Source organism: Podarcis melisellensis (genome assembly GCF_964234715.1).
Source record: "Podarcis melisellensis genome assembly, chromosome: 16".
NCBI classification, from domain to species: domain Eukaryota; kingdom Metazoa; phylum Chordata; class Lepidosauria; order Squamata; family Lacertidae; genus Podarcis; species Podarcis melisellensis.
In genome coordinates, this window is record NC_138533.1 from 234,603 (window position 1) to 259,929 (window position 25,327).

At 52.9% G+C, this 25,327-nt stretch overlaps 1 protein-coding gene across 1 annotated transcript in view; it reads right to left on the reverse strand.

The window, feature by feature from the left end:
- Positions 1-257: 257 nt before the first annotated feature.
- The window catches only part of KIRREL1 (kirre like nephrin family adhesion molecule 1), a 103,816-nt gene continuing 78,746 nt past the window's right edge, over positions 258-25,327 (reverse strand). The window contains exons 3-15 of the mRNA XM_081891451.1: positions 23,772-23,921; positions 18,383-18,540; positions 15,380-15,530; positions 14,404-14,509; positions 13,828-13,976; positions 12,941-13,068; positions 10,140-10,266; positions 8,729-8,829; positions 8,342-8,540; positions 6,655-6,762; positions 5,185-5,324; positions 4,936-5,013; positions 258-4,013 (exon numbers count right to left, since the gene is read on the reverse strand). Of these exons, the coding sequence (XP_081747577.1) occupies positions 3,549-4,013; positions 4,936-5,013; positions 5,185-5,324; positions 6,655-6,762; positions 8,342-8,540; positions 8,729-8,829; positions 10,140-10,266; positions 12,941-13,068; positions 13,828-13,976; positions 14,404-14,509; positions 15,380-15,530; positions 18,383-18,540; positions 23,772-23,921 (2,060 nt within the window). The 3' untranslated portion in view covers positions 258-3,548. The remainder of the gene's footprint in view (positions 4,014-4,935; positions 5,014-5,184; positions 5,325-6,654; positions 6,763-8,341; positions 8,541-8,728; positions 8,830-10,139; positions 10,267-12,940; positions 13,069-13,827; positions 13,977-14,403; positions 14,510-15,379; positions 15,531-18,382; positions 18,541-23,771; positions 23,922-25,327) is intronic.

Consider the following 25,327-nt stretch of genomic DNA (forward strand, 5'->3'; position numbering starts at 1 on the left):
TTCTGCCTTGGTCAGACCCCACCTGGAGTCCTGGGCCCAGTTCTGGGCACCTCAGTTTAAGGAGGATATGGACAAGCTGGAAGACGGGCACAGGAGGGAGACTGAGAGGATCAGGCTCTGGAAACTCAGCCTTGTGAGGAACGGTTGATGGAGTTGGGTCTGCTTAGCCTGGAGAAGATAGGACTGAGGGGTGATATGAGAGCCCTCTTCCAGTGTCTGGAGGGCTGCCCCATGGAAGGTGGAGCAAGCATGGTTGCTGGTACTCCAGAGGGCAGGACCACAACCAATGGATTTCAATGACAAGAAAGATGATTTTGACTAAAAATTAGGAATAATTTTCTGACAGTAAGAGCCATTTGCCACCTTGGAAGGTGGTGGCCTCTCCTTCGCTGGAGGATTTTAAGCAGAGGTTGTTGGATGGTCCTCAGCTGTGATTCTGGCATTGCAACTCTACCATGATGTGAGTCTATGGCTCTATGATTGAGAGAGAGGGGGACCAGGGGGACTGGAGTCTAAGATCAGGAAGTGAGAGAGGAAGAGGTTTTGGAAGGAGACATTTCCCTTCTGTCCTCAAAGATCTCTCCATTTTTTGCAATTCATCTAAGCTTCTCCTGGAGCAAAAAAGGGTGTGAATGTGTGTAAATACCCATCACAAAGAGACTTCATTCAAAGGGGTGGGTGAGCACCTCACTGTGGCCACATGCAGTATTGCACCAACCGAGCTGCTTCCTCGAAGGGAAGGGAGCTCAAGGCTCATGGGTCAGGCAGCTCCTTTTCCTTACAAAAAAGAGAGGAGAAAATACATTGAAAATACCACTTGAAAAAGCAGCCTAAGGGACCTTGTAAATCAAATATGTTGCCTGATGAGAGACCCGCCGAGGAGGAAAAAGCGATAATGACAAATCCAAGAGCAGGAATCGAACCTTGGCAGGTGAAGGGTGCCTGAACGCCCACTGCCTCCTTCTGCTCTCTGACCAGGCAGAGTTGCAGTTGCTGGAGGCAACCACAAGATGGTGCTCTGTGTGGGCACATTCTTATGCCCAGGGGCTTCAAGGTCACGTGCAGAGGACACCTGCTGCCAACCCCCCCCTCCGTTTTCAGCTTGCAGCTGGAAATGTAGCATGCAAAGGCAGGGGTAAGTGAGAATCTCACTTTGTAGGTCTGCCGGGAGTCCAGTTGTGCATCTCTTAGCCCCGTTTGCTCACCTGAGAGTTGAAGCATGCCCAGAAGGGGGGAGGGGAGAGCAAAAAGGGAGGATAAAATTGTGGGGTGCTTGGAACACGCAAGAAGCCAAAGCTCTTTGCTTCCTGCAAAACTGCTGGATGGAGAAGCCCCCCATCTGGACCTTTGGGTCTACCACCCCCTGCCTCCCCCACCCCAGACTCCACTGGTGGAGACTCTGCTCAATGCTTTAGGTCAGCCTCCCCAATGTGGGGCCCTCCGGACGCCGTGGGACTCCAACTCCCATCAGCCCCAGCGCCACACGGCCGTACCATCTCGGAGCTGGCAGGGGTGTCGTCCCAAAGGATGCCTAAGGCTGTTCTTAGTGGTCAAATCAAGCTCAGAGTTTTTAAGGCACAAAAATTTAAAAAGTGGGTTTCCTTGAAGAGGAGAAGAAGATGGAAGAGAAGGGGGAGGGGAAGACGCACAAATGTCGAAAATAAACGGCATTAAGAGAGAAATCAGTTTAACCCAACCGTCTGTGTTGGAAGTGCAGAAGATTGGCGGTCAAGGGGTGGGAGGAAGAAGCCAAGGGCGGGAGGCAGGTGGATTCTTTGGGTGGCAAAGAAAGGGGAGGCAGAGCCCCCTTTTTGGAATGCACAAAGTAGGGAGACGGCATCTGCTGGAGACAGGAAAGGGTTCCCTGGGATGGACGCTCCTTCCTTGGAGGTGTTTAAGCGGAGGTGGGGGGCCCATCAGGGAGGCCTGAGCAGGGATTCCTGGAATGCAGGGGGTTGGACTAGATGACCCTCACGGTGCCTTCCAGCCGGGACCCTTGAGCTGCCCCATCTCTTGGCACGCCTCTCCCTCCACCCCAAAGTTTAAAAACCCTCCAACCGCCCACAGCCAGAGAATCTGTTTCCCCCCTTAAAAGTGCAAGGGAGAAAGAGTGTGGCTGGCAAGGAGCAGGAGCAGGGGGTGGTCGAGGGGGGGGGCAGTCCCCAAAAGAGCCCCCTCCTCCAGGGAACGATTCAGGGATGTGTCCTGCCCTCGCAGGGGCGAGGTGGGAAGAGAGACTCCCAGCCTTGGGTCTCCACCCTCCGTGGACTTCAGCTTCCTGAGAGTCTTGGCTGGTGTTCTGATTTCTCTACCTAAACCTCTTAAGCTGCTGGTCCTCATGGCCAGGAAATGAGCCTGGAGAGAATGGAAGCCAGGTGGGAGGGGGTGTTTGAGCAAGACAGCCAGAGGTCACAGGGATGGGACCCAGGAGAGCTCCTGGGCCTTTTCCCTCGGGTGGTTTCTCCCATAAGAGCCCCCAGCACCCATCCCCTCCAACAGTGGGGGGGAGGAGGGATAAGGTCTTGGAAGCAGGTGAGCTCAGCCCATTCTCTCCTCCAGGCCCTCTGAATCTGGTGGTGAGGGTGAAGAGGCAGAGGACCCCAGGCAGGATCCTTTGGCGTACCAAATCGACTCCCTCATGGCAGCGGGGGGTGGACTAGATGATCCTTGGGGGCCCTTTCAACCTTACAATTCTGCAAATCTATGAAATTCTGCAAGGAGCTCGGTCACGGCCTCAAGGCGGGCGGGACAAGGCTCTCTTGATGTTTTCGGGTGGGTGAAACATTAGCCCCCGACCTTGATCAGCTCGCACCCCAAGGGAGGTGGGTCTCCATTGCTGTGGGGAGATGTGAAAGCATGTGCCGCCAGAGAGGCCCAATTTGCATGCCTCTCTGTGACAAAGAAGGGTGTTTCCACCTGCTCTGACAGAGGAGGTGTCGTTGCACCAAGCGCAGAACAGAAGAAGGGGTGGGGACCCCATTTGGTAATCTAGTCGCTAGTCCACATGACACAGAAATCAGCCTCTCTCTGTCTTGCACTCATTAGGATGAGAACCCCCCTCCGACTGCAACACACGGCTCCCTGCGTACCCCCAGATCCTTGTTTGGGGCCAAGCCAAACACCAGCACAGCCACACTGCCCCCCGCCCCCCCCCACTGGTTTGGTCATTTCCAACCTTCCACCTCCTTGCAGGTGTCCACCGCGAGACGAAGGCGCTGCCTTAGGCAGAGAGGAGGGTCCAGTCTCACAAGATGCCCCCCTTTTTCGCTCGACACCCTTGCAGCCCCCCATGAATCGGAAAAGCCCCCCCCATCACAGCAGTGTTTCATGCGAGGAGGAAGAAAAATATTTCTGAGAAACGGCGGAAGGAAGCTCGGGGATTTTGAAAGACGGACCCCCGGGTATCGCCCTCGTCTGAGGTCGGGGGGAGGTCTGCGAGTCCAGCCTGCAGGGGGGGGCGAAGGGTTTCGGGGGGCGGGGAAGAGCCCCTGAATATCAGGGGGAGTCGTGAGGTACCTTCCGCCTGCCCTCCCCAGTCCCGGCCGCTTTCAGACGTGAGTCTGCATCCGCTGCTGGAATCGATGCCCGTAGTCCGGGGAGGTGTAGGAGAAGCGGGTGGCTGTGGTGTATTTGCCCAGGGGGTCGTAGGTGTCATAGGGGGCTCGGTCCAGGGCGGGCGGAGGGGGCTGGGTGTAGCCCAGGCGGTAGGTGGCGTAGCCAGCGCTGGGGGGGAAGGCCCCGTGGCCCCCGTAGTTCTCGTAGGAGAGCTGGCTGGCCGTCTCGGCCGTGGAGGCGCCCGCGGTGGGGCCCGGGACGGGCTCAGCGCTGTACTCCGAGGCCGGTCCCCGGCTGTAGGTGCTGAGCTGGGCGTAGCCACTGGAGTGGGAGAGGCAGGAGGAGGGCCGCGCCTCGTAGCGGGAAGGGCCGGGGTTGCGGTAATCGCCGTAGAGCACCGTGCGCGAAGACGGGCGGTCCTCGTGGGCGCGGACGTTGTAGTAGCCGTTAGTCGGGTCCTGGAAAAGAAAGAGGGGAGAGCAGGGAGAGTCAAGCCAAGGAACTGACTGGGAGGCAGCGCCGTGCAGTGGTTGGAGGGCGTCGTGGTTGGCACGTGACTGAAATCCCTAGTCGGGCACCCACCTCCCCACTCCCTCTTTCTTTTATTTTATTCATTTTACAGTTTAGTTTACATTCACACAAATAATATAATCAAAACATAAAGAATCCTACAAATTCTCAGATTTTCTTCTTCCCCTCCGTCCACTAATAGCCCTTTTTCAATGCATATCTTAACGTTCTCTACTTATCTATAAAATATTTATATTTCTCCCATACACCATAGATCGATTTCCTTACCGAGTGGGTTAAAAATCCTTTATGGACTTTTACCTTTTCATACCACAGATATGCATGCTAACCCAGTCTGTTATCATGACCTTCCAAATCTGAAACACCCACATTTTCTAATGTTATCCATTTCCAAAGCCAGCAGAGGCAGGAAGCCTCATGATATGCCCTCAAATCTCAGTTCCGTTCCCTCTTTTAACCTCTCTTGCCAGGGATGGTCACCGACCTGGATGGCTTCAGGAGAAGATCATAGAATTGCAGAGCTGGAAGGAACCCTGAGGGTCATCTAGTCCAACCCCATGCAGGGATCGAATCTGCAACCTTGGCACTGTCACTGCCAGGCTCTAACCAGCAGCGCTATCCAGCTGGTGAGATAAATTCAAGGAGGAGGAGAGGGCTAGTCATGGCTGCTGGCCACCTGAGTGACGCCAGTTGGTGGGAACCGCAGGAGAGGAGAGGGCTTCCCATTGGGGGCATCTGGCTGGTACTGTGTGGGCAGGAGGCTGGGTTAGATGGGCTCACTTTGCCTCTTCTTACAGCCTGTTCCTATGCAACTGCTTCTTGATTCTCTGTCTCCCAGGCTCATCTTACCTTCAGCTCATATTCTTCCCGAGTATCGATGGTGTCGCAGCGCAGGTCTTGCTTGAGATCCACGTCGTCTTTGAACGGCTGGGGTGACGGAAAGAGAACGTCAGGGACCTCGGTGGGCAGGTGGACAGAGGACTCTCTCCGTCCCTCCTAGCCGCAAACCAGCCTTTCCTCCGGCTCCCTGGAGCTCACACCCCACCCCTCCTACGAGCTTTCGAGGCAACAGCCCACAGACGGGAAAGGGCACCTCACCGAGTAGATGGCTTTCATGATGCGTGTTGCCGTGGAGACGCTGGCCGTGTCCCCCTCGCGGTCCGTGTGCAGCGTCAGAGGCTCCCGGTTGACTGTCTCCACCTTGATGTCCAGCTTGCGCAACGTCACGTCCTTGCGGCCTGGGTGGGGGAGAGAGAGCTCAATTAGCTGCTGTGGTTTTTAAATATATATATAGTTTTTATTAAATTTTCCTAATTTACATTTCAAGATATTCATTTAGACAAAATCAGTGACTTCCCGTCTTCCCTTTCCGTGGTTTACACTGTTGAATTTATCTTAATGTTACCAGTGTTTTTAAATGTACACAATTTTCACCCAAATAATCAGTAAACATTTCCCAGTCTTCTTTAAATGTATGTTCTTCTCGTTCTCTTAATCTATATGTTAAATCTGCAAGCTGTGCATATTCCATCAGTTTCAGTTGCCACTCTACTTTGGTTGGGACCTCACTCGTTTTCCATTTTTGGGCTAGCAAAACACGGGCTGCAGTAGTGGCATACATAAATAATTATAGCTGCCATTATTTTAAGGCCTGTTGCAATTCTTTTTCAGGGTAAAGGTGGGGGATATCTGTTAGAATTCCTCCTCGGTGACTGCAGTCATGGGATTGTTGTCTTTCACACGACAGTATACGGTATATGTGGGAAGTGACGGAGACAGGATGTTTGTGTTCCTGTGTTCCGTGAAGTGGGACTATTGTCCCTTGTTCTTTTTCTCTTTGCTGTCTGATGCTGGAGAGAGAGGGAGCCACGTTGCAGTGCTCCGTGTGTGTTTATATGTAAATAAAGTAGATTAGCCAAAATGCTGAGTTGCTGAGGTCTGTTACACAACTACGCAAACTCTGCGGATCCCTAAGTGTGCCGATGTCGGTTGGCATCGGTTGCTGTGCTGTTCGGGCTGAAGAAAGATTTTGAAGCTCCCGAACGATCGACCAGGAGGGAGGGAACATGCCAGTCGGGCATGTGTCTCTAATAATAATAATATTTTTTATTTATACCCTGCCCTCTCCAGCCAAGGCAGGGCTCAGGGCGGCTAACAACCAATAATAAAAACAAGTTGAATGAATACAGGGTCCTACTCGAGTGTAGGCTGAGCTCCTGACAATATCTGTGCCCACCACCAGATCATAGAATTGTAGAACTGCAAGCCCCTGCAATGCAGGAATTGCAGCTGCTGGTTGTGACCTATAAAGCCCTTTACAGCTTAGGCCCAGCCTGCGTTCAGACCGTATCCTCCCATATAAACCTGCCCAGGCTCTGAGATCTTCAGGGGGGCCCCTTTCTCGGTCCGGCCACCCTCCCAGGCCTGCTTCGCGGGAACCCAGGAGAGGCAGGGCCTTCTCGGTGGTGGCTGCTCCCAGACACCTGTGGAACTCCCTCCCCAGTGAATTTGCCCCAGCACTCCTGGTTCCTGCTGCAGTCTCTCCACCTGCCAGGGCTCCCCACTCACTTCCTTTGCGTCGTCTGTACAGGAAGCAGGCCAGGGCCACGAAGCAGAAGATGACCAGGATGCCAGCTCCGATGGTGGCACCAGCGATGATTCCCACGGGCAGAACTTCTGCAAAGGGACAGAGGCAGGAGGGTGGGGAAAGGTCTCTCTCTTTCTCCCCCATCTTCAAGCACAGGGGCTGAAAGATCTGCCCCCCAACTCCTCCTTCATTTTAATTGAACTTGAAGAACACAGGAAGGGCCTAAGGATCAGGCCAAAGGGGGTCCATCTCGTCCAGCCTCCCTGTTCTCACGGTGACCAGCTAGATGCCTGCGGGAATTGAAACTCAAGAGCAGGAACTCTGTATTTTCCAGCCACTGGCATTCAGAAGACTGTGGGGCCAGAGTGGGGCCAGGAGCCCCGGACAGCCGTCTCCTGCATGAATTTGTCCAACCCCCTTTTAAAGGTGGTTCTGTCAAGGGCAGAAAACTTTAGGGCCGCCACACGTCCTGAATTTCCCAGACATGACTGGGATTTCAAAGGCAGAATTGACGTCCGGAGGAAATTCCCAAAAGGGGACTCTTTGGCCTGGACGTTAGACAAGTCAATCGAAAAACCGCAGGTTTTTTTGGCATCTTGGTAAAAAACAACACCAGGAAAATTTGGGGGTCTCCTGGTTTTTACTCTGTGAAATATGGCAACCCTAGAACTTGGGTGCTTCACTTCTAAAAAATTTAGCAGGGACAATTAGAATAAGATCTTTATTTGATTCTTGATATAAACAGGGGCGCCGACTTATAAAAAATATTGGGGGGGGCGGGGGCCCATACCGACTTATAAAAAATATTGGGGGGGGGGCAAGACCTCCAAACCGCTGCTGCTGGGGGAACGAAAGGGGCGAGCCCCGGGCTGCCCCGACCTTAAGTGAACCTGTGAGGGCCTGCCCTTTGCGGCAGCCAATTGGCTGCCGCCGTGGGCGGTGAATATTAATGAGCTAGGGGGAATCCCCGCTTCTGGGGGGGGGGGCTGACGCGAGATTGTTGATGGGTCGAGAGCCCGCAACCCCACCCCCTCTCTAGATCGGGAGTGGCTTTGTTTTAACTCATTACTGAATGTATTTTAAAAGGTAACTATCGTCAAACAAGGAAAATAAAAAATACCAACATAATTTTGTGATTTTACAAAGCATAATATAACTAATATTTTTCTTAAATTATTGGGGGGGCAGAGCCCCCCAAACGAATTTTTGAGGGGGCTCGGGCCCCCTCAGGCCCCATGGAGTCGGCGCCTATGAATATAAACCTCCACAATGTATTTTGTATAGTGACGTTTTTACGTCTCTCTTCGGTACATTTTATTTTATTGCTATGGTCAGTGGCTGATGCAAAGAAAGATTCTTCTTCTTCATTTCTACCTCTCGCTTGAAGAGGACATGCTGCCCAGACAGAGCCAGCCTCCCAGGTGTTGCTGCTGCTGTGATTTGCCTGCCTTTTACTGGCACATTACGGGGGTCACGCAATCCCTGTCCTGCACTGGCAAGGACTCCCTCTTTCCGTGTGCCAGCACCCACCCTGTGGAACTCCCCGCCTCTTGACAGCAGGCAGCTGCCTTCAACAGCGCTCATCGGGGCAACTTCTGAAAGCATTTCTGCTGAGGCCAGAATTGTGCACACGTGGTTTTAGTTGACTAACGATTCTGCCCCCCTGACCTTTCTCCTCCAGCTGAATGATGGCCGTCCGAGACCCGAAGCCGTTCCAGGCCGTGCAGTTGTAGTGGGTCTGGAAGTCGCTCTCCATCACGTTGTTGATGGTCAAGGTGGAGAGGACGCCGTTCCCGGTGTTGCTCCTCTCCACGGTGTAGCGCTCCAGGGTGCCCGCCTCCAAAAACTTCTCCTTCCAGCTCCAAGCCTTAGAGAATCATAGGATGGCAGGGTTGGAAGGGGCCCCCAGGGGTCATCCAGCCCACCCCCTTGCGATGCAGGGATCTTTTGCCCAATGGGGGGCTCAACCCCGAGATCCAGAGCCTCCAGCTCCGCCCACTGAGCTCTCGATTTTGCCCACTGCACTGATCCGCCCAACTGCCAAGAGGGCCTCACCATCCGGTCAGGGAGAGGGGTGCTTCCGATGAAGCATTCCACCTTGCCCTGGTCCCCACGCACGGCGTATTGGACCGACTCGCTGGAGATGATGGGGGGACCTAGAGAAAAAGGGAGGAAGAAGATGTTTGAGGGCAGAAAAGGTCTGGCCTTTAGTTGGGGGGAGAAAGCCAGCAAGCAGCTGAATGAAAGCAACACTTCCTCTGCCCCCACCCCTTTTGAGCCGGTGCACCCCCAGCTGTTGTGGCCCCCGGCTCCCATGAAGGGCCAAGCTGGCAGAGGCTGATGGGAGAAGTTAGTCCCCAAAGTGTCTCTTGCGGAAGAGCACTTGAGCCTCTTCGTCTAGAGAGAAGGCCAGGAAGGAGAGACATGGGGGAGGTTCATAGACCCACGGGCATCTGGCAAGGGGAATGTCAGACAAAAGGAAGGACTTCCTCACGCAGCACAGAGTTAAACTGTGGAACTCCCTGCCACAGGAGGCAGCCATGGCCACCAACCTGGATGGCTTCAAAGGAGGATAAGATAAATTCATGGAGGAGGAGAGGGTTAGGGAGGGCGACTGGCCAGAGCAGCTGTGTGCTCCCTCCGCTGCTGGGAGGCCTCTGAGTAACAGCAGCTGCTGAGAATCACAAGTGGGAAGAATTGCTGCTCTTGGGTTCAGGTCCTCCTGGTCCCCCATCAGTGGCCCACCAGGTGCCTCAGTGGGAAACCCAAAGGCAGGTTTCGAACACAGAGCCTCCTCCCCGTCTGTGGTTTCCAGGAATGAGCGTTCAGAAGCATTGCTGCCTCCGACTGTGGAGGCCAAGCGAAGCCGTCGTGGCTGCCATCCCTGATAGCCCTCTCCTCCTCCATCAATTTGCCTAATCCTCTTTTAAAGCCATCTAAGCTGGTGGTCATCCTGGCCTCCTGTGGCAGGGAGTTCCATGGATGATGCACTGAATAAGGAAGCAGCTTTCCCACAGGGCTCCACCGGCGGCGCTCCTTTTTCCAGCCTCAGTTTCCCCAACGACCCTCTGCTCTGACCCGTCTTTCCAAGGAAAGCAGGAGACCCCAATCAGCTCAAACAACAGGCTCCGCTAATGAGAAGGATTAGGAAATTTTGCTTGGTGACATTAGGAAGAGATTACGATTCCAAATCCTTAGATCGGCTCCCACTGCTAACAGACCCTGCAGGGAACCCAGATTCTTGAAACGTGTGTAGGGCAGTGCAGGGCACAATCCAATGAGGGACCCCCCTCCCTTGTGCCAGCCTCTTTGAAATGAACAAGCGCTATGGCAGAGCACAGGTGACCCTCAGGACCGCCAGCAGAACTGCAGAGTTGGAAGGAACCCCCCCCTCTGTCTCAGCAGACACCAGGCTTGTAGTCCAACAGGTGAAGCGGCTGCCTCTGCGCTTCGCGGCCTCACTCACCGTTGACGATGAGGGCGACTTCTCTCTCGCCAACCCCGATCCGCGGCACGATGGCCTTGCAGACGTACAGCCCGGAGTCCGCCTGCGTGACGGACTTGAGGTACAGCTGGTTGCTGTTGCTCAGCACCTGAGGATGCAAGCGGGGTGCAAGCGTGAGGGAGAGAGGAAGGAGGGATCCTGCGACCGCACGAGGCCTGGAGCTGCAAGGAGGCGACCGTCTCCCTCTCCCCTTTTCCAGCAGACCTCTAGCCCTTCCCCTGAAGCCAAACTAGCAGAGCGTTGTCTGGATGTCTTGGTCTTCCCTTCCCCACAACCTTTCTTCTGTCTTCTCTGTCTTGGTCTTGGTCTTCCTCTCTCTATCGCTTGCGTGAAGCTCCACAGACCTCAACAACACTGCAGCCCAGGGGTGGCGAGGGGGACATTGGTTGCCCTTCAGACGTGGCCAGACTCCAACCCCCACCACCCTGGACAGATAGCCCTGAAGGTCGGGGCTGAGGGGACCTGGATCCCAACAACATCTGGAAACTCCACAGCCGCTGGTGTGTCTATTTGATCCCCATAGCCTACGCAGGGATGCTAAAACAGCCTTAAAACAGTAATGGCAATGGCCTGCTATGGATGATCAAGGTTATCTGGACTTGAAATATATACTAAACCATGAAAGGAATTTGGTGATGCGCTACGGTGAAACATTTAGTCAGCGAAAGCATTCTGGCTTGGCAGGTAGAACGGCCTTCCTCCTCCTCACCCATCGTGTTGATTTAGGGCAGGGGGGGCAACATAAGGCTCATGGGCCACAAGCGGCCCATGGGGGTCATTTAACCAACCCATGGACCCCCACCGCCCACTGGGTCAGCTTCCGTGTGCTGCTGTAAACCGGCAGGGAGCAGAACGGAGACCGCCTTCTGCAATGCTGGCCGGCTTCCCATTGGCTGCAGGAAGCTCCTGCAGCCAATGGGAAGCTGCGCACGCCTCCTCCGCACCAGAAATAGCATTTGCTCATGCGTGCGCACACTCCAGCACACCGCGGCGTCTGCGGAACCATGAACTGGCCCAAGCCACAAAAACTTTGCCAACCCCTGATTTAAGGGCTCCACCTGTGCAGATAGTAAAGGTAAAGGGACCCCTGACCATTAGGTCCAGTCGTGGATGACTCTGGGGTTTGTTTGGACTCATCTCGCTTTGTTGGCCGAGGGAGCCGGCGTGCAGCTTCCGGGTCATGTGGCCAGCAGGACTAAGCTGCTTCTGGCGAACCAGAGCAGCGCACGGAAACGCCGTTTACCTTCCTGCTGGACCAGTACCTATTTATCTACTTGCACTTTGATGTGCTTTCGAACTGCTAGGCTGGCAGGAACTGGGACAGAGCAACAGGAGCTCACCCTGTCACTGGGATTCGAACTGCCGACCTTCTGATCGGCAAGTCCTAGGCTCTGTGGTTTAACCCATAGCTCCACCCGCGTCCCTGTGCAAATGGTGCACCCCAAATACCAGGCAAAGGGTTACGGCTGTAGCCCAGGATCCCTCGATGCCACAACCACGGGCAGCAGTGTTTTCAGTGAGAGAGGGACCTTTAACTGTGAGAGCAGCAGGTGTTGTTTTTATGCTGCTCTGTGCCTTAGAATCAGTCTGTAAATATTAGTCAGTCTCATGTATAAATCCATGTAAATATGCTTCTGTATACCAAGCAAAAGTCATGCGTGATTTTTAAACTTTAAACAGGGTACCTTCTGCAATCTTTTCTAGGAGAGAAAGACTATTAAAAAGGGTCAGATGACCAGGGGGCAACTTCCGCACGTAGAATTGCAACGATTTTGGGGCACAGGAGGAGGAGGAGAGATGTTCCACAATACAAGCCGAAGTGGTCCCAGACAAGACTCATTAGCTGGATCTCACCCTGTCCATTTTATCTATTTACTGGTCTATATTGTTGGCCCCCTTGCATGGATTTTATTTTAGAAAAACCATTTCTTTAATAAGCATAAGAAACCCAAGATAAAAGATCATAAAGCAATACTGTTCAGCAGGTTGAAAGCAGCATAAGGTTGAATATTATTATCATTTAACTTGTTGTTCCAAAGCATTGCCAAAAATACATTTCCCCCCATCAGTCTGCTAGGCTGTTTTATATGTGTTCTTTTGTAATAAGCTTAATCATAGTTACTGTGGGCCAAATGTTCTCAATCCACTGAGATCTTGTAGGAGATATGCTTCCACGAAACAATGTTCTTATAATCCTAGCAGTAGTCATAAGGTAAAACACTATTTCTTGACCATTTTTTGGAATAGCGTCTGCTAGAAAACTAAGCAGAATTGTTTTCGGTCCCAACGGTATACGATATCCTAATATATCAGAGATTTTAGCCTGAACGGAGATCCAGAATATTTCTATTAGAGAACAACTCCAAAAAAGTGTGTATGTAATATACCTTTTTTAGAAAAAAGAGAAGAAAAGAAGTAAGTAGAAGGGATTTGTTTAAAATATCCAACAAATCACCACCGCAGAAACACTGCAAAAGCAAATTCACTCGCTGCAAAAGCACACACACACACACACGCAAACGGATCAATACAAACAGCAGATGAAACGCAGGCAGTTCCCTCATTTATAACCCAGCAAATAAACATTCTGGTCCTGGAGGCACAAGCCTGTTTCTCTCTGAGCAATCTGGGAATGGGAATGGCCGGCCTAATTTGCTCCCCTGTCAAGGCCAGGACACCCCCCCCCCCAACACCAAGGCAGGGGCACCCGGGGCCAGAGAGTAGGTTGGGGTCAGGAGGAGAGGGAAGAGAACGGTACCGACCATGTTGGATTCCTTCTTGGTCCAGGTGAGGGTGAGGGGAGGATTTCCTGCCCACACGCAGGTGAGCGTCACGTCCAGGCTGATGTTGGTGGTCGTGGGCTTGGGCTCCACCACGATGCGAGGGGCAACTGGGGAGAGAACGGGAGCGTCAGGAGATCTGCCCCCATCTCTCTCAGAAGACCGGACCAGGTGGGCCTTGGGTCCTGTCTCCATAAAGAAGTCTCTTGTGTAGCAGAACCTCCATGGCCAGGGGCAGTCGACCTCGGAATACCAGGCGAGGCAACTGCAGAGGGCTTTTGCTGCCTGTTCTGCTTCTGGGATTCCCGTTGGGGCACCTGGCTGGCCCCTGCGAGAACAGGACGCCAGGTTAGCCGGGACCCCCTTTGGGCCTGATCCGGTGGCAGGGCTCTTCTCTCTCTCTCTCTCTCTCTCTCTCTCTCTCTCTCTCTCTCTCTCTCTCTCTCTCTCTCTCTCCTGAACCTGTGACAGCCAAACTTACATCTAAAATGTGTGTGTATTAAGGCAGACATCGTGGGCAGCAGAACACAGAAGGACTGGCTGGCTGGTAAATGGATCTGGCCAGGATCTGACCGAATGCCGCTCCTCCAGGAAGTCAAACCGTGACCTACTTGGTCACAGGGCTCAAGATGGGCTGGCCTCTCTTTCCTGCATTAGGGACCCTTCCCATGCCACGCCCCTCTCCCAGGCCACCCCCTCCCTGGCTGGAGATGCTCCCCAAACCCTGTTCCTGCCTCTCGCTTGCCTGTGAGTCTGTACCAAGGGGACATTTGCCCCTGTGCCTTCTTCCCATTTTGCCTCTGGCCAGGATCTCCAGGTGAGCCCTTCCAGGTCACCTCCTCGCCCCCCTTCCCCCCAGCCACACTCACAATGCACGTCCACCAGGGTGCTGACGTTGGTGCTCCCCACGTCGTTGTGCACTTCGCACGAGACGGGCTCCGTGAAAAAGGTGTAGTCCACCTGCGTCTCGTACCTGCTCTCCTTGGCGTCTTCGATGATGATGCCGCCTTTGGCCCACCTGGGGGCGGGTGCGGAGAAAGTGGCATCAGAAGAAGCAGGGAGGCTTCTGAAACCCCCTCTTCCACCCTCCTCCTAGGAGCTGGATCCCAGGGTTAGACTGTGGAACTCCCTGCCACAAGGGGCAGTGGATAAAATGGACACTGTGGGCGTCCAATGAAGCTGGGTGTTGGAAGATTCGGGAGGGAGAAATCTTTCTTCACCTAGGGCATAGTTAAATGATGGGCACCAACCTGGCTGGCTATAAAAAGAGGACTGGGCCAGTACATGGAGGAGGAGAGGGAAATTGATGGCTAGAAGCCACCGTGGCAGTGCTCTGCCCTGCACAGTTGGGGACAGCGATGCTTCTGAAGAGCAGTTGCCAGAAGCTACAGGGGGGGCCCCCTTTGGCCTGATCCTGCGGTCTCCCCACCTTCACCCCAACTCACCGGTAGCCTTTGATCTCTGGGTTGGCGGTGGCCACGCAGGTGAAGGTGACTCGCTCTCCTTCCTGCACCGTCTGGGGCTGAATGGACAGCGTCACCGTGGGGGGGTCTGCCGGGCAGAAGGAAGAAAGGGCCTGAGGGGATGGCGGAGCAACACCATTTGCCTGCAAAGCAGGGAAAACCCCTTCCTGGCCAATTGCCAGAAGTAAAAGTCATTCGAGAAGAGCACTCCTTCAATCTGTTTCTGAGATTCCTCTACCTGGCTGAAATGAAAAACAACCTCTCCTCAGGATGGGAAAACAAAATAAGTCCCATGGGTCTACAGCATATGATTATTAATAATAATTTATTGTTATTACTATTACTACAGTCAAACCTTGGTTGCTGAACATAAAGCCAGGTTGGATGTTTAGCTTCTGAAAAACATTCAAAAACCGGAGCATTTACTTCCTGATTTTCAGCGTTCGGGAGCCAAAACGTTCGAAAATGGAGGCATTCGGGATCCGAGGTTTGACTGTATTATAATATTGTTTTATATCCTGCCTTTTTCCTTGGCAGGGACGCAAGGTGGCTCGCAGATAAGATCGAAACAGCTAAAAACATTGAGCGGGGTGTGGGTGTGTGAAGAGCAATAATTAAAAAACATTAATTGATTTTAAACACATGTATCATATGACATGATACAAAACACCCACAACATACAGATAACTACCATAACTATTCACCCCCCTTTTGCCAGCCTCTGCCACCAGCACAACCAACTTTTGAGTTGCGTCCAACGGCTTTCTGCTCCAAGGAGACCCACTGGCATTGATGGGCAAACGGGGCCTATTCATTTCCTTGGGTCTGCTTCCAGGGAGGCCACTGACTTTGCTTTTCTCCGATGAGCCCTCCAAGAGGGTGCCAGCGCCCCATGGCATCCTCAGGTACCCCCTTGGCATATCTGGGGGCACTGAGAACGAGGCCGCCCTCCACTCACGGTGAACGTTGAGCTTGATGGAGGTCTCCTTGCCCGCCGGGATGGCGTCGTTGGCGCAGCGGCAGATGTAGATGCGGCCGATGTCCTGGTCGGTGGGGTTGATGAGGAGCTGGCTGAGCGTGGATTCTCGCTTCCCGTCCGGCAAGACTTCCTGGAGGGGCGAGAGAAGGAGACGGCCGTGTGGGGAAGGGCCGACTGGGGGGGGGGAGAAGAAGGCAGCTGGTTTTCTCCTGCTCTGGAGGGCAGGATCCGGATCAACAGGGAAGAGATTCTGACTGAACATCAGGAAGAACTTTCTGATGGTGAGAGCTCTGGCAAGAATTCCTTAGCTGCGACTCCTGCATCGCAGGGGTTAGACTAGATTACTCTGGGGGTCCCTTTTCCAACTCTACAGTTTTACGATAACACGATATTATTACTATTATCTATTACGTTTGCATGCTGCTCTTCATCTGAAGACCTCAGGGCAGCATAAAAACACAAGATAAAAACAAATGCATAATAAAAACAGGAACAATAATGATTCCAGCCCTCTAAAAATAAACTTTCGATTCCAGTCCTTGTGGTTCCGAATCAAGGGATGATCTAAATGAGAACAAAGGAAGTTGCCTTAGACAGAGTCAGATTCTTCTGCCCATCCAGCTCAGTGTTGCCCACACTGACTGGCAGCAGCTAGGGTGCGTGTCTTTGTCCAGTCCAACCTGGAGATGCTGCCGGTGGGGCTTGATTCTGTGGCCTTCTGCATGCCAAGCAGGTGTTCTGCCACTGAGCTCCAGCCCTTCCCCATATCCAATTGTGGCGTTCTCTTCCGTCCCTCTTTTCCCCGCCAGGAAACTCCTCTCTCTGCTCTGTGGAGTTTTCCTCTCCCTTCTCCATTATGAATCCCATCTCCATCCCCCCCCCAGTCACCAGCACTGGAACTTCCTCGCTGATGGCCCCCTCCCTGCGCCGGCTCCTGAGCCAAGCCGTTCCCGCTCATTAATCCCCCCAGACATTTATGGGGCGATAACATTAATTCCGACAACCTCGTTGGGCCTTTAATGGGCACAGGCAGAACGAAACAGGAACTTGGTTCGGCTCCATACTTAATTTGGAAGCGGCGGTCCGTGCACAATGCAGCCAGGCTCCTTCTAAGTCATAAGGATGCAAGAAAAGCCCTGCTGGATCAGGCCCATGGCCCATCTAGCTCAGCCTCCTCTTCTCACAATGGCTGCATGCCGCTCAGACTCTCGATAGAGTGCCTCTGGAGCTGGAGGTTCCATAGAAACAGAAGAAGAGCCTGGCTGCTGGATCCGGCCAAGGGGGGCTCATCTAGTTCAGAATCCTTTTTTTGCAGGGCTCAGCCGGATGCCGCAAGAGCTGGGCACAATGGCAGCATCTAAGAACATGGAAGAGGCTGGTGGACCCGGCCAGGGGTGACGCAGCCCATGTTGCCGCTTGGGGAGAAACAGGCAAGGCCCAAAATCCTGGCTCAGGGTGGCAAATCAGGTGCCCCAATGGGAAGCCCATATTATAATAATAATGATAATGAAAATAAATTTTATTTATACCCTGCCCTCCCCAGCCAAGACCGGGCTCAGGGTGGCTAACACCAGATATAAAAACAATTGATTAAAATACAACTTAAAAACACAATTAAAGATGGAGGCAGAGCACAGCCAAGGTGGCTGGCAGCCAGAGATAGCTCCTTCTCTCCCATTAATTCCTCTTTTCCCTCCACTCACAAAAGAAAGAAAAATGGGGTGGGGGTGGGGGGGGGCGAGAAAAGCTCCTTGGAAGGAGCTGGAACTCCTGGGTCCTTTCCTTCTGTTCTCCGTTCCAAGAGCCAAGCCAGAATCAGGCCCCCTCCTGACGTGGGGGGGGGGGGCTGGGTTCCCTCTGGTGAACCAGAAGGTGCAGAGTCCCATCTTCTGCTCCAGGTTTGGATAGAGGAGACAGCGGGGTTGAGAAGGCAGCCAGAACTCCCTGCTCAAATGCAGCGTGTGGCACTTTTCAATTAAGTGAAAAGGCGAGGAAGAAGAGACAAGTTTGCAAAACTCTGCCTGGCTTGGAGAAAGGAGACGGAGAAATGTTTTTCTCCCTCTGCCATAATGCTAGAACTCTTGGGCATCCAATGAAATTGGCCGTTGGGAGATTCAGGGCAGGCGCAAGAACGTCCACGCAGCTCAGCATTAAGCTGTGGAGCTCCCTGCCACAGGAGGAGGCAGTGATGGCCACCAACCTGGATGGCTTTAGAAGAGGACTGGGCAAATTCATGGAGGAGGAGAGGGCCCCTAGCCACCCCGGCTTTGCTCTGCTCTCTACTGTCAGAAGCAACAACGCTGGAACCGCAGAAGAGGACAGGACTCCTTGAACCAGTGGCGTAGTGTGGGGGGTGCAGGGGGGGCCGGCCGCACCGGGCGCAACATGTGGGGGTAGGGTTAGGGGGCGCAAATCCACGGGTTAAGGGGCGCAAATTACTTGCCTTGCCCCGGGTGCTGACAACCCACGCTACGCCACTGCCTTGAACTCAAATCCTGCTTGTCGATTTCCCATGGGGAACATCTGCTTGGCCAGCGTGAGAAGATGATGCTGGGCTAGAAGGGCTATGTGCCTGATCCAGCAGGTTCTACTCATGTGCAAACTGAGGCAAGACTAAACGACGTCACAAAACTCTCCGCAAAGCCAGAAAACCTGCGACACCCTGTCCTGGGAGTTTAGGCTCCCCTGGAACTCCTGCAAGGATTTCCCACAGCTTTTTCAATTTTATCCATTCCCGGATCCAGCAAATACAGGAGGCTTCATAATATAACTTCAAAGACCCCCCTCTTCTGGATCCAAAACGACCCGCAAATCCACAGCTATGCTGCAACTGAATGCATGCAGAATGGTCTCCGGCTGCAATATCACATCATCTCAGGGGTCTGAGATGCATGCAAAAGTTGCTGTGCTGCAACTAAGGAGGCGCCTCCTTTGTCACCCTGCCCCGCCTGCCGGATCCGGAGCAGGCCCCCCCGTCCCTACCGTGGTTGTGGCTGCTTCCAACTGCTGCACCCCATCGCGGAACCAGACGATGGTGGCGGCTGGCTTGGCGTTGCGCGCCCGGCACGTGAGGTTGTGCGGGGTCCCAGCCCGCAGCAGGATCTCAGGGGCTCCGTCGATCACGGGGTCCTCGGGAGGAACTGCGGAGGGAGATGCAAAGAGGGTCAGCCATCCCTTTGAACCCCAACATGCTGCCCCCGCCTTAGGACACACTTGGCTCCCCAGGCCAGGAAGCCATTAGAGGTTCTCCAGGTGTGGCTGAACTCCCAGAAGGCAGCCTGGCCGATGGTCAAGGATGTCAGGAGTTGGAAGTCATAGGTGTTCCCTCCCCAACCTCCGGAAGTAATAATAATAATAATAATAATTTATTATTTGTACCCCGCCCATCTGGTTGGGTCTCCCCAGCCACTCTGGGCGGCTTCCAACAAAGATGAAAGATACACTGAAATGTCACATATTAAAAACTTCCCTGAACAGGGCTGCCTTCAGATGTCTTCTAAAAGTCTGGTAGTTATTTTTCTCTTTGACATCTGGTGGGAGGGCGTTCCACAGGGCGGGTGCCACTACCGAGAAGGCCCTCTGCCTGGTTCCCTGTAACTTGGCCTCTCGGAGTGAGGGAACCGCCAGAAGGCCCTCGGCGCTGGACCTCAGTGTCTGGGCAGAACGATGGGGGTGGAGATGCTCCTTCAGGTATACTGGACCGAGGCTGTTTAGGGCTTTCAAGGTCAGCACCAACACTTGGAATTGTGCTCGGAAACATACTGGGAGCCAAATGTAGGTCTTTCAAGATCGGTGTTATGTGGTTTCGGCAGCCGCTCCCAGTCACCAGTCTAGCTGCCGCATTCTGGATTAGTTGTAGTTTCCGGGTCACCTTCAAAGGTAGCCCCACGTAGAGTGCATTGCAGTAGTCCAAGCGGGAGATAACCAGAGCATGCACCACTCTGGCGAGACAGTCTGCAGGCAGATAGGGTCTCAGCCTACGTACCAGATGGAGCTGGTAAACAGCTGCCCTGGATACAGATTTGACCTGTGCCTCCATGGACAGCTGTGAGTCCAAAATGACTCCCAGGCTGCGCACCTGGTCCTTCAGGGGCACAGTGACCCCACTCAGGACCAGGGAGTCCTCCACACCTGCCCGCCTCCTGTCCCCCAAAAACAGTACTTCTGTCTTGTCAGGATTCAACCTCAATCTGTTAGCCGCCATCCATCCTCCAACCGCTTCCAGCCCTGCTTAGCCCCCTCTGCTTTCTATGGGGTGAAAGATTGTGGGCGTTGGACTAAATGACCCCATGGGGTCCCTTCCAACGCTATAATTCTGCGATTCTTTGATTCTGTGATTCTACTCTTCTTCTGTTCAGTTCCACAGGGGGGATTTAAGAAGCAGCTGCCTCCGCTCCGCTCCTCTCTGATGAAATATATATATCTCTCTCCCTCTTTGTGATGAGCTCTTTCCGCAAGGCAGAAAGGAACTCTGTCTGCTACCTGTGGAGATTTCGGAAGGCTGGGCTCTCCCTCCTTGTTCTCTCCTGAGTGGTCTTGTTTTAAAATTGCTCCGCGCAAGCTAGCTGGGTGGAGAGCAGGAGCTCTTCAAAACACGCCACGACTTTGCAGGATTCCACCTCCCCTCAAATAATAAAAGAATCCAGGCTGCACAATTCTGAAATATTGATGCTGCTTCAGTGACAGGGAAACAGAGGGTCCCTCACGGTTTTCCTCTCTTTTTTGGGAAAGAAAAACCAAGACCGAGTTGACAGCCTGATTGTCACTCAGGAAGATAAAGAGACAGGCTCTCCCCCCCTTTTCTTTTTTTGATGGATTCATTTTCCTTAGATATAGACAGGGGTCCATTATTGATTTATGATCACCCTTTTAATTAAAAATAATAATAGGAGCAACAACCTGCTAAAAAAAGGCCTTGTTCAGAGGAAGAAATGAAGATGAAGGAGGGGAGAAAATGGGGCGTCTCGTTGGCGGTTGTTAATTATGAAGCAATGAGGGGGGTCAGCTGGAGAGGGAGGCAAGGGGCGTTTGATTAGGAAAGAGATTTGGGGAGGCTTCCCTCCCCCTCTTGGCTTGCAACTAATCACAAAGCAATTGCAGCCAAAATGTACAGGTGAAAAGGAGCAGAAGACAAGCTCAACGGGAGCCAACAGTGTGATGCAGCAGCAAAAAAGGCGAATACTATTCTAGGCTGCAGGAAGAGAAGTCTAGTGTCCAGATCAAGGGAACTAATAATACCACTCTATGCTGCCTCAGCCAGACCCCACCTGGAAGACAGTGGTACCTCAGTTTATGACCTTAATCCGTTCCGGAAGTCCGGTTGCAAACTGAAACCGGTTGTAAACTGAGGTGCACTTTCCCCAAGGAGGCTTCCCTTCCACTGTTCGGATTCCGGTCGTAGACCGAGGTGAAGTTCGCAAACTGGGACACTATTTCTGGGTTTGCGGAGTTCGCAAACCGAAAAATTCGTAAACTGGACTGGTCGTAAACCGAGGTACCACTGCACTGTGTCTAGTTCTGGGCACCACAATTTGAGAAGGAGATGGGCAAGCTGGAAGATGGGCAGAGGAGGGGGACTGAGATGACCAAGGGGCTGGAAGCCCAGCCCTGTGAGGAATGGCCGAGGGAGTTGGGGATGTTGAGCCTGGAAAAGAGGAGGAGATATGAGAGCCGTCTTCAAATACCCGAAGGGCTGTCACAGGGAAGATGGAGCAAGTCTGTTTCCTGCTGCTCCGGACAGAAGGAGCACGACCTGAACCAGTGGAATGACCAGTAAGGAGATGCTGAGCCAAGGGCCATTGGGCAGGAGACCAGACACCCTGGGAAGGCGGCAACTCTCCTTTGCTTGAGGCCAAGGATTATTGAGCACTGCCGGGGGTTGGTCTAGATGACCCTTGGGTTCCCTTCCAGCTCCACGATTTCTGTTCTGGCCGACCTTCCCCTGACTGACTCAGGCCAGGCCACTGGGGTGGGGAGGGCGTCCTGCCTCGGCCATTGATATTCCTACTGGCGCGTCTCCTCCATGCGTCTGACAGCCGGACGTTTGGGGTCAGCAGCTGGGGCAGGCCCCTAGAGACACCCAGAGATCCATGCTCATGGCCACAAGTGGGGTTTGGGCAGGGAAGGACGCCATGGGTGCAAATGGGGTGGGGAGGGAGAGTCTGCCCCCCCCCCGTCCCCAAACAACCGCAGCTCCCTGATGTGGATTGGGGGCTGGCAAAAGCCCGTCTCCTTTCCCCTTCTGAATGTTCGGTCGGGATCTCCGCCCTCGAAAACTGAATCAGTCGGTTTCGATCTTGCTCTCCGGAAACAAGATTGCTGCAGTTTCTATGGGGCAGCCCCCCAGATATTTGAAAATGGCCACCAAAGCCCCTCTCCGTCTTTGACAGCACTCCCTTCCTCTCGGTCCTGGATCCCCAAAGCTGCTCCAACTACGACTCCCCCCTCCCCCTCCCCCTGCAGGATCAGGCCGTTTCGTCCCATTGATCGCGCCTCTGCCCCCCCCATTCCCCCTCCGCTCTTAATGCCTTAATATATATTCATGGCCAGCATGAGTTACACTTGCCGTGGGGGGCTGTAAATTTGTGTTCTCCCCCACTTGCTTCATAAAAGCTGCAGAGGAATGTTAGACCCTGTGGAAAACTTCAGGGGGGGGGGAATCCGTACTCCTTCCGCCTGCCTGCTCCCTCCTCTCCCCCACCCTGCAACTGCATTAGAAAGGAAAAGCAAAAATGGAGAGAGGGAATTTTTGCTAGGAGGTTATTTCGGCCCCCACCATCACCACAGCTGCGGTCAGTCTGACCCCAATCTCCCCCCCCAAAAAAACCAGGAGAGTCAGGGCCCCCACTTTGTCTTCATGAGCTCCCAGAAGGAGGGACAGGTGTCCCTTGGGAGGTTTCCTTGGGGAATCACAGAATCGGAGAGTTGGAAGGGACCCCGGCAGCCATCTAGTCCACCCCCCCCCCGCAATGCAGGAAGCACAGCTGAGTCGCCATTGTTATCTGTAGCACCAGAAGAAATGAGGTTTCCAGAAGAGGGCCGGAGCCTGGAGCAGCTTTGAGAAGAAGAGGGGCCAAAGGAAAAGAAGGAACGTTCTTTCATATGTAGTGGAATGGTAAAATAAGAATAAAAAAATATTGGGAAATGATTTACAATGAATTGAAAAGAATGTTTAAGATAACTTTTGTTAAGAAGAAGAGGAGTTTGGACTTGATATCCCACATTTCACTCCCCTTAAGGGGTCTCAAAGCGGTTCACATTCTCCTTTCCCTTCCGCCCCCACAACAAACACTCTGTGGGGTGAGTGGGGCTGAGAGACTTCAGAGAAGTGGGACTGGCCCAAGGTCACCCAGCAGCTGCAGGTGGAGGAGCGGGGAAGCGAACCCGGTTCCCCAGATTGCGAGATTACCGCTCTGAACCACTACACCACACTGGCTCTCAAAAGACCAGAAGGCTTTTTGCTAGCCATTTCAGGTCAAGATCTGCCAAAAGAGAAGGAAAAACTGTTCACGTATGTGACAACAGTGGCTAGGATTTTACTAGCCCAAAGATGGAAAAGTGACGAAATACCAACCAAAGAACAATGGCAAGAGAACTGATGGACTATGCTGAAATGGTGAAGCCAAATGAACAAACTCAGAGACAAAGAGATTTTAAAGAAGATTGGGAACCGTTTATGCTGCATCTATGGAATCAAAGTAAAGAAATGGACTCACTAGCAGGGTTCAAGTAAACGCTTTCAATTAACAATATAAACATAGAAGCTATAAAAATGAGGTCATAATGGTGAGAATATAGCAACATTTAATTTAAGGGTATAATACTGAAATATAGTATTGTAAGCAGGTCAAGCTCATATATAAAAAACCAGAAGGGGAAGTTGAGGGAAGTCATGGGGGAGAGGGGGGAGAAGCGGGAAATTCAATTTGTTATTACTTGCTATGATGTGATTGTGAACAAATAACAACAACATTATATATATATATATAGAGAGAGAGAGAGAGAGAGAGGGGGGGGGGAGAGGGAGGGGAGGTGCCATGATAGCGGGGTCCAAGATTGTCTGGTTGTGTAAGTGGACAGAGGTTCCCCCCTCCCTCCCTCCCTCCCTCCCTCCCTCCCTCCCTCCCTCCCTCCCTCCCTCCCTCCCTCATAATACTAGACCCCAACGGGGGTTCCAGCGAAGGGAGATGTTGGAGGAGTCAGGACAGAATCCAGGTTGTTGCAGGAACAGCTAGAGATGCGCGTGCAGCACAGTTTAGAACTTCTCTAAGAGGCGTCCCGAGTTCTAGTCTTCAGTTATTCCCCAAAGGGATGGCGGGGGGGGGGGGGGGGGGAATGGACGGACGAGGAGAAATGCCAGAGCAGCACTTACTGAGGACTGTCAGCTTGGCGCGCCGGGAGCGAAGCGCGGCTTCTGTGGCCTGGCACTCGTAGAGGGCATCGTCCGAGAGCTCGGCATCCGTGATCTCCAGGTTGTATTGTCCAGAATCAGAGGCTCCAATGATCCTGTACCGGGGCCAGGCTGAGAATGATTTTTAAAACAAAGGAGATACAATGGTCAGGCTATGGTGAACAGACAGCCACAAGGAATTTCTATTATTATTATTATTATTATTATTATTATTATTATTATTATTATTAGCCTGCTTTTTCCCAGGACTGCAACACATGGCGGCTTACGCAGAAATTCAGAAAAAGACAGATAAAACACAAAAAACTGAAAACATAGAAAAGATCATCACTAACAAATAATTAAGCTGCCGTTGAATTAAAAAGCACATCTACTAAAAGAGAAATGATAAACATAATAATAAAAACAGTGCAGTGTTTTTTAAAAGCCCCTCCTTGAAAAGCAGCCAGTTCCCAAGGGCCTATCAAGGGGAAAGAGGCTTCTCCTGTTTGTGGCATTTATCTAACACTTGATCATTTTGCCTTCCTGAGGGGTGCAGAGAAGGAAGGAACCAGACGGAGAATAAAAAAGTCAGGGAGAGCCAGGTGCCTGCATTTCCGCCCTCTGCAGCACCCAAACGGTCTTCAAAGGCAGCCCCAGGGGGAGAGGACTGCAGTAGCCCAGCCAGAATGCCAGGCTTGCCCTTCTGGGCCCCGAGTCGGCCACCATTTCTCTAAGGGAGGCTGGCCGGTGTGTCCTGCCTGTCCTCTTTGTATGCAAAATGGGCACCTCAAATACCTAGTTGAGGACAAAGAGCAAAGATCCCCCCCCGAGAGCGGAGTGAGCCTTTGAGGAGCTGAGCCGCTTCTTTCAGCTCCTTCCCCTCCCAACGCCAGGGATCCAGTTCCCTTTCCAGTGCCAGGGATCCACGGTGGGATCCTCCATGGAGCTGGCCAGCCTTGATGATCCCTTGGGAGCAAACCTGAGAGTGCAGCAAATAGACTAGGAGGAGTTCCTGGGTGCCTTTTGGGGTCTCTTTGGCCCTTCTGCCTGCTTAAAAGGTAAAAGGACCCCTGACTGTTAGGTCCAGTCATGGCTGACTCTGGGGTTGCGGCGCTCATCTTGCTTTACTGGCTGAGGGAGCCGGCGTACAGCTTCCGGGTCATGTGGCCAGCAGGACTGAGCCGCTTCTGGCGAACCAGAGCAGCGCACGGAAACGCCATTTACCTTCCCGCTGGAGCGGTACCTATTTATCTACATGCACTGGTGTGCTTTCGAACTGCTAGGTTGGTAGGAGCAGGGACCGAGCAACAGGAGCTCACCTCATGGCGGGGATTCGAACCGCTGACCTTCTGATGGGAAGCCCTAGGCTCTGTGGTTTAACCCACAGCACCATCCATGTCCTTTCTGCCTGCTTCCCCCTCCTTTTATTCCCAATAAAGTTCCTTAATTTGACTGACAAATTTGTCTGCCAACCTCGGGGTTCCTGAATCCCACTTGGCCTTCAGGCTACTGGGAGCTGAAGATGGGAGATGCAA